Source organism: Vanacampus margaritifer, chromosome 4 (genome assembly GCF_051991255.1).
Source record: "Vanacampus margaritifer isolate UIUO_Vmar chromosome 4, RoL_Vmar_1.0, whole genome shotgun sequence".
Classification (NCBI taxonomy): Eukaryota; Metazoa; Chordata; class Actinopteri; order Syngnathiformes; family Syngnathidae; genus Vanacampus; species Vanacampus margaritifer.
The window spans coordinates 21,307,224-21,316,211 of NC_135435.1; the positions used below are offsets into that span (position 1 = coordinate 21,307,224).

Consider the following 8,988-nt stretch of genomic DNA (forward strand, 5'->3'; position numbering starts at 1 on the left):
CTATGGAGCATCATTCCCGCTTTTATAGGCACCCATGGCCTGGCCCCACCCCCTCCGCTCATGATGTATTTTAGTCACTGTGCACATCATGAACCATTGTGCATACAATGTCATTACTTTTTAGCCCACACTTTCATGAATATCGTGTTTATATAATTAGGAAATATTATGGAACGTTGACATTTGATTGTTTGTATACAAATAGTTTGGTCTTGGGTTGGTATCCATGCATCAAGTGGATATTAAATCAAATGTGTCAAAGCGAGCCATTTTGAACTTCCACCTCAGTAGTGACAGTGGTGGCTTTACACAAGGTAAGCAGAGCTGCATTGAGTTTTGATGGAGAAACAGCAGTTTCTGATAAATGGCATTTACTCGATTACCTGGTCAATTTGACTTGGTGAGGCTGGGAGCGTAGTAGGGTTTAGCAAAGGTGAGCATTAGTCTACCCCAGCTGACTTCGAGCAAGAGGAATGGTACACTCCGGACTGGCCGCACAGATAAACATCGACACTCATGTTTTCACACCTATGGACAATTTAGACAGCCGTCAATGAACATACAAGTAACATGCAAGGTTTTTGGGATGCAAGGGAGAAAGCGGAGGTCCAGGAGAAAATCTCCTTAAGCATGAGAGCATGTAAGCCAATATTTGAACACAGACACTTTCGACTGTCAGGCAAGAGTGCTAAGCTAACCACTGTCTGACATTACACTACATTGTAAAAAGAAAAAAAAAATCCAATACCTGGATAAAACCCATACAAAACACAAATTGAAAACTACCCAGTCAAGTTCAGGAACAGGGAGCGTCCACAGCTACTTTGTATCACGCCCCCGCTCACACCATGAGCATGTCGCCAGGGTCCCTGACATGACAATGAGCCACGTGACATAATTTGTAGTTGCAAAATGCTGCTCACATCAGCACGCCGGTGTTCTGAGGACACACGCCGACTCTTTTAGACGCTTTGGAGGTGATAAACTGGTTAGGTTTCAGCTGTGTACTTTGCTCTTTCTATAACCTTTGCCATTCTCACACACACACTGCTTTAATGTCAGCCCAATTAGAAGACAGTGAGAACCATCGGGTCATCTTTGGCGACAAGTTCAGTTTCAATGAACTGTTTATCTTCATTTAGTTTTTAATGTGTGATTACGGTTAACGGTTGATGGGAAATTATCAGATGCAGGTGTAAAGGTCACTTGAGATATCCACACGCAAATTATCTCTGGAAAATGTGGGCAAAAATTGAAAAAAAATAACTGTGTGAGGGTTGGACAACTGCTAATCAATTTGTCTCAAAACAAAGCTAAAAAGTGTAAAAATGTCTTCATGTTGATTTGACAATGTGTACGAATAGCTTCAATGCAGAAATCAAGTTACATTTTGCATAATATTGTGACCTCAGATATGTTCATAACACAGAATAAAATATTCAAATTTTTCTCACTCGCTTTTTTAACTAACTAGCTAAAGCATACAATATTTTAGAATTAAAGAGAAAAAAGTCTACCATATGGTGTATTTTTTGTATGGGTTTACTAAATTGAATGGAAACATATTTTGCCCATCAAAATAAGGAAAACGCCACATTTTGCCACAAAATAATAGAGCGGGGGCAACATAAAAGAAATACGGAAAAGGAAAATCTGTCCGACATTAAGAATAATTTACAACGCTTTACAAAGTGCATAACTTCCATAAACACGGAAAACAGCAATAAAAAAAATGCTTCATATTGGATGGTAACCAGATTCCATATTTAATAATGCTTATATTGTCATAAAATACTTCACATCTGTTGTTTTCAAAGACAATAAGTAGACAAGAACGAAACACTGCTTAAACCATGTTTAAGAATCCTCCACTTGAAAATAATAATAGCCTTGTTCCCTCACAAAAATATTTTAAAGCTATTCCCATTTCTACAAAATGTTCGAACAAATGGTACAAAACGAAAAGTTGGACAGAGTGGAACTTAATTGCTGTGTTGAAAGCGTCATGACTGGAGTTTTTTTTTTCTTCTCTTCTTCTCATTACTGGACGTAGATTTCACTCCCGGTGGACCAAGACGAAGAGACCCAACATGAAGAGAACGGCATACTGTGCATGGACATGGCAGACACGTTAGGAGGTTACATTCAGCCTTACGTCGAGTCGGCGGCCAAGAGGTCAAACCTACTTTGAACTTGGGGTAGTCGTTCATGAGGATGGTGACGATTCCAATATACGGCACAAACCTGGAGAAAAGATCATGGGTGAGTCGGCTCCACAGCAGTATGTTAATTCATTTCTAATGTATGAAAGTCGTTTGTTTTTTGTTTTTTTAGCTCAATGAGAAGTTTCCTTTGATAAATTATTGATTAAAATACGTGCTTGAATCAGTCAAGATAATTTAAAATGTAAGCCTGTAAGTCATAGTCTTGTATTGTGCGCTAGGCTTGGGGAAATTCCTCTTAACGGGGCAAATAAAATGAGCAAGCAAGGTCGGGCTGGTCAAGAGGACGTGAAGGAAACGTCCTTGATTTGCCTCTTGGGCATGATGGAAAACCCCCATGAAGAGGATCAATCTACCCTTAATCCAAACCTCTTTCAATGGAAATCAACCACTGGCGATCACAGGCGCGTAATCCCCAAATCTAGTGAAGGACTCAAAATTGACATTTGGTGTTGTTGACCTTGCAGTTAAGTGCTGCTATGAAATGTACTGTGGCAACTTGGAATTTGATCAAAATGTAGATGTTTGCTTCTTTTTTTCCCCCACTGTTGCCATGGTAACCAAATTAAATAGAGCCGCCTCAAATAAAGTTTTTTGAACCAGAGTATCACGAACGGATATTAGATATTAGTGTGTGTGTGTGTGTGCGTGTGTGTGTGTGTGTGTGTGTGTGTGTGTGCATGCGCGCTTTAGTTACCCGCGCGCTCGTCCCACCACGTCCTTTTTCTCCAGCCAGTGTTGTCCCTGCTTGTATAGCCCTCGGTCATCCACAGCGTTATTGTCCCCTTTGGTCAAGAACTTAATGTCTCCATTTTCCCTGAAATTTACAAGCATACGCATAATTTAGTCTCTTAACTTCCACATTGAACTCATCTTCAAACATAATTCAGTCGTACTTTTCATGAATCTTTAGCACTCTGTGTACTATTGGAATCTCTCGGCCTTCTATCCTGAAGACCACGATCTCTCCCACCCGGATGGGGTCCTGCACGCGGTTAGTGAGGAAGAGGAGGTCTCCTCTGTGGAAGGCGGGCTCCATACTGCCACTGAAATTTGACGCAAAAAATAAAATAAAATGTGTTTCACATCATTCTTGTCATAGCATTGCAACAGTGTTTCCTTTTAAACCACCACTGACACACCTGCTGGCTCATTGTCAACATTCTGCCTTCACTGGAAACACATTAACATGAACAGTCACAACAATGCCACTTCTTATTCTTGCTGCTTTTGCGAGCCACTATGGAAATTGTATTTTTTTTGGAATACTAGAAATACCAGAAGACGGTTAAAGATCACTGAAACATGGTCAATAATTGGGATTTTAATTAACTATGAGTCAGTAGTATTGCAAATTCACAATATTATTATTTTCCTTTCCTAAATATCTTAACTTTGAAGAACACTAGACAATCATCATTGTTTTTTATGGGAAATTTTATGTATTAAAAGTACTAATGGTATTGGTGACTACTCAAGAGTTGAGTACTCATACTGGTATCGGTATGAAAAAAGGAAGGTATCAAACATCTTTACGGATTAATGGACAGTTGACAACCAATTAAGCAGATAAAATGACTTCCTGCTGTCGATTAAACTGACATCAAAGTGCCTTCGAGCTTGCATTGCTGATGTCACGGCTCACTTGTTTTCTGGGTTTGGTCATGTGACGCTAATTCAAAATAGCCTACCAATGCTTGTTGGAACCTATTGTATGACCCCCACACAAATGGTCTGGGATAGACACAGCAACCGGTGCATTTTCAATGACAAGGTTTTTTGTTTTTGTTGTTTAGACTGTGGCAAAATTTGAGAGGGTGCTTTTCTGGACGTACCTGAGAACGACAACGATGGGACTTTCGCTGCCGGTGACTACCATCAGACCCTTCCAGATCATCAGAGCAGAGGAAACTATCATGCCAAAGTTCAGCACTTGGTAATAGAGCTGCAACACACATGCAGTTTATCGTTTATTATTTAACAATGCAAAACATGGAATCCTGCACAATTCAGTATTTTTTTTTTTTACACATCACTAGAGCAGTCTAAAACGCTTAAATTGCTAAATTGTCAACATTGACTGTCAGGCGGCACAAAATGATGATTCACTTACTGGTAATTGGTCAGTAACATTTCAGAAAATGAAAAAAATATTTTATGTTTTGCAAAGTAAAAGCAGAATTTTTTTAAATGCTTCATTTTGATTCAAAACACACGAGCCTGCTTTCATGGAGGACTATAGAAATCTGAGAATATTCACACTTGAGAGTTTGACAGATTCACACTCAATCCACACACTGCAGTGAGAGTTAGAGATTGTAGCTATAAGAAGGCAACAGTACCTCAATGCAAATTTTAATGAAAAATAATTATAGAGAAGAATAGTCTGTCTCAATTAAATCTCTAACAATAATATGGGGGGGAAAAGCATTGATATAATATTATATTTTGTACAATGAATATGTATCTTAGTAAAAAAAACAACTTTTGATTATTAAAAACAAACAAACATGTAGCTCTTGCTTTACTGAAAAATAACTGCTTCCCTCATAAAGCTTCTGATAGCTTTTGTTTTGACGGTATGATGTAATTTTCCGTCATGTTTGTAAATGTTACCGTACATAGTGAATGCTGCACTGAAGCTCGATTTGAATTAAATTGTGAAGTTAATCAAAATTACAATATCTGACAGGAAATTTTAAATTCAATGTTTACCTAAAAATCATTCAGCCAGAATAGCAGTCTACACTATTATCCATATTTAAGCTTCTCAGTATTACAATTTAGGCATATCTAGAATTTTTCAAACACCATTGATGTCAATGTACTTTACTTTTGTGCACAAATTGTACAATTACAGTGTGGAATAAATAGATTTACATGCATTACTTACAAAAGACCAACACGCAATTATATTTTTTCTTGCTTAAATTGATGTAAATGTTTTTTTTATTTCTCCTAAATTAAATTGGTGTAAGTGTTTTTTTTTTTTAAATTTCTCCTAAACGTCACTCTTGCATTCACCCCCCCCCCCCAGGTGTTTTTCTGAAATTATTAATCCAAGTGTATATTTGTGAATATTGCTGCTGTGATAATCTAATTTTCCTCATGTGCTATATTAAGCTATTTATGATGCTATTTGATGTTGAGAGGGGGGGGGGGGGAATCTAATGGCATTTTAGGTTGCATGATAATGGTCGTTATATTTAGGATTTTGGTCCAACATGAACGTTTCCAAACCTGCTTGGCAACTTCACGTTAGCGTCACACTAATATAGTTAATTTGGCATAAGAAAAACAAAACACTGATTTGTTTGTAGCTTTTCTTTTCTTTTTTTCTAAGTGTGTCGGCGGCTAGCGACCGTTAGCCCAGGGGGTCGCTTCCCTACACAAAGAGTCAAAGTGACGCCGTTCCACTCACCTGCCGCTTGTTCATGCGACGCACGTCGTCAAGGAAATCAAACGACATCATCGTGGGAAATGATAAGAGCGTAAAAACCAACGAAATTCACATGAAAACGTGTTTGGGGGGGGAGAGCATATGCATGCGGCGTCGGGCGCTGCAAGAACTCACATCCTGTCTTCCGGGTGCGCCGACCACCGGAAGTCCCGCCTACTCTGGCGCGCTGTGTTGAGTTGTCGCTTCAGGATACGAGAGCGGGAAGGAGGGAGGAGGGGAAGGTGGACATCAAAAGCTGCAACCGGCTCAAAGCCAACTACAACGATTTGTTTTTTCTATGTTGTTTGCATCATTTGTGCTTTTGTTTATTGTATTACATGTCAAATTTCTTACACATAAGTGGTTCGGGAAATGAATATGAGTTTGCCACCCTTGCTCTTACAAAAACAAAAAAACAAAATGAAGGCAAACCAACAATTAATATGACCGTTTATCTACTTCAATAGTTGGCTTACTAAGAAAGCAGAAACAAAATGAGTGTTGAATGGAAGTGGGCGTGACCCGGAGCGACTTAGTGACTTAGCGACTGTTATTTTACAAATTAAAAGTTATTATTGCCCATTGAGCCATGGAATCTACTACTTCAACCGAAGTTCGCCTGTCAGTTGAAGTTGCACATTTATTTGGGACTCATAGAGCGCGATATTCACTTAAGTTGGAAATCGCTAGTTTGAAAACAGCCCCTTATCTTCTTTTGCCGGCTGTTTTTGCCAAGTTAATCAAATCGCACTTTGCCAGAATTCACAGCGCATGACCTAAATTATTATGAAGTCAATGCCGTGCAAAAGGTCAATACTTCTTCCTACTCCCTTTTCGAACAAGTACTGTATGTCTAAATTACTAGCAGTGACTGGGCTGACCACTGTCTTACTTTATTTCTTGTTGCTTTAATTTGATGTTTAATTTTGTTTATATGCTAGTTTGAATTTTATTTTATTTTATCATAATTGTATTTACAATGCATTTTTTTTGTCTTTGAAAATATAATAATATAATAACTCTTTAAAAAATATTCAAACTTCTGAGAAGAATATTATTGACACGTTAATGATTTATATTACTCCCAACCATTCCCAATGCAACGCTGATAAAATAGCAAAGGTGGTGTTTGCTTATAATAAGCCAGCTTGTATCATAAAGCAAACATCCCCTGTCTATGGTAGCGAAATGATAAATGATGTCATTTTAATAATGTGGGTAAAGAAATACAGAAGAGAAAATAAATGTTCCTTATTACAAATTTGATCTGACAGAAGAAAAACAAATGTACTTGGTCACGTTTGTGTTCTACTGTTGACATGGTGCAATTTCCTGGAGGGAGTCCTGAGGTGACTACAATAATATCATAATCAAGTTGCTTCTCTTTTTCGTTGTTTGTCAAGTGTGATGTGTCACATCTACTCCCATTTTCATTAATACACGCGGTGGTACTCTAATATGACTTACTATGGTTTTAATGTATTAAAATTGCAAGAATTTGGCTTTTTTTTTCACCTCAGACTTGCACTTTGGCTTAGGAGTGCATTTACAGAGCATGTGCTAATAAATGGTTTAAAATAATCATTAAAGCTTTATTATCATGTTATTACAATGTAATAACATTACCTCTCCCAATGACGTTTTTTTTTCGGTCATTGCTTTTGAGAAAAATTATGCAAACATATTTACAATAACTATATTTACTTCTAAAACACATTTAGTTATGACATTTTGACTTCAGAGTTGGATAATAGTGCAGCATTAGTCTTTATTTGTTTATTTATTTAACTGTTTTTATGGGTAAAAATGTATGATTGTAAAATGAAACATTTTAGAAATGTTAAGAAGCAGGAGCTTTGCATCATTTAATGTATATACCGTAACATTTCTTTTCGCTCCAAATTGGCAGAGGTCCATGAAAATAGTTAAAATCCCACATCTCCATTTATGTCTCATTCATGCATCCATGCCCTTTACTCGTTGCTAATTTCATGTGTGTTTACGACGTAACCCCTGTTAAGTCCGGCAATGGGCCGCCGCATGAGAATGTGTGACCGCCACAACGCGTGAACAGAATTTCACAGTCGGTTAAGTGATGACTTTGCACTCCATTAAAATTACTGTCATGTTTCATACACATAATAAACACATGCGCTTCATGTCTCATCTACAGTACATCATGTTAGCTGCTCTTCCAGCATCCAATCACAAGACTCCACTGAGCACTTAGTAAGGTTATTAAAAGTGTTTACTGTCTAGCTAAAAACATGCCTATAATTTATCATAATGAGCTGTTTTTTAAAACAAAACAAGTCATTGGGAAGCATTAGCCATTGCACAAACATTGGCTAACTGTTCAAATACATTTGGCAGGAACTGTACATCAGTAATAATCCCAAATTGTTTGACTCCCTGGCATTCATTTATATGATATGTGAAAGAGAATGAGGTCCATCACGCACAAGCACGTGCTTGTACAGTGAGTGATTAGGCGCTCGCCGCTCCCATTTCAGGTGCGATTACGCATCAAGGTTGTCTTGTATTGATAGTGGACAAAAGCAACGTTTTGCAGATAAAACTTTGCTGAAATGCCAGCTCGTCTGTGGCATTTAGGCACCTGTGATGCTTTTCATATCGCCCACGTAAATGCTAACACCTAGCGCCCATGCTAATTAAGGTCAGTGAGACAGCAAAATGCGAAGGACTCTCGATATAGAACGCTGGTCTATCTTGTGGACAGAACATCGGCTTTCTGCTTCTATTGCTGGGCTTATCTGTTTAAAAAAAATGACATGCAAATAAGCTCAGGGTATTTTCATCGCTTTATAACTTGGTGTGTCATAAATGCGTTTAATGATGTGCTCAGATTGGCCAAGTCCACATTAGGCCTTGTTAAACATAGAATATCTTCAGTCGCCGACTGGCAATTCATTAATTTTGGTGCTCTTATAATAGAGACTAAATGTTCAGATTGTCCCAAGTGATGTCTTTATTGCATTCCGCCAGAGCTGCTCGTGCCGTAGCAACTTTTTCCCTTTAATTTTCTCCGCTTCGCTAACAGCTTCCTACGTAATGGCATGCGGGAAAATTATTCCCTACGTCTCATTGTTTGACGACAATGGGTCAAATATGAAGAACATTATGCGTTAGGCTCAGTTTTGAATGACAGTCAGAGGGTTATTCATTTAGCAATATATGTAATATAATATATTGGTTACTTTACAGTATATGGACAGAATTCTTTCAAAGCATTTATATTATAGAGTCCTATAATTTTCTTGCATTTTTTATTTATAGTTTTTTTATTCATTCATAAAAATATATTTT

The 8,988-nt window shown here is 37.8% G+C and overlaps 1 protein-coding gene across 1 annotated transcript; it reads right to left on the reverse strand.

Moving 5' to 3' along the window:
• Positions 1-1,742: 1,742 nt before the first annotated feature.
• sec11a (SEC11 homolog A, signal peptidase complex subunit) lies at positions 1,743-5,840 on the reverse strand. Its single transcript, XM_077564830.1, has 6 exons — positions 5,644-5,840; positions 4,058-4,167; positions 3,119-3,268; positions 2,920-3,039; positions 2,187-2,244; positions 1,743-2,107 (listed from the first exon to the last, which is right to left on the reverse strand). Exons 1-6 carry the CDS (start codon positions 5,692-5,694, stop codon positions 2,057-2,059), a joined length of 540 nt encoding a protein of 179 aa, XP_077420956.1. The 5' UTR covers positions 5,695-5,840; the 3' UTR covers positions 1,743-2,056.
• Positions 5,841-8,988: the final 3,148 nt, after the last annotated feature.

What these genes read in the sequence shown, in the direction of transcription:
- sec11a (XM_077564830.1), bottom strand. Translation starts at nt 5,694, where the DNA reads ATGATGTCGTTTGATTTCCTTGACGACGTGCGTCGCATGAACAAGCGG. An exon ending in GTCGCATGAACAAGCGGCAG is followed by an intron (nt 4,168 to 5,643) that starts GTGAGTGGAACG and finishes TGTGTGTTGCAG; the next exon opens with CTCTATTACCAAGTGCTGAA. An exon ending in GTGGTGGGACGAGCGCGCGG is followed by an intron (nt 2,245 to 2,919) that starts GTAACTAAAGCG and finishes TCTTTTCTCCAG; the next exon opens with GTTTGTGCCGTATATTGGAA.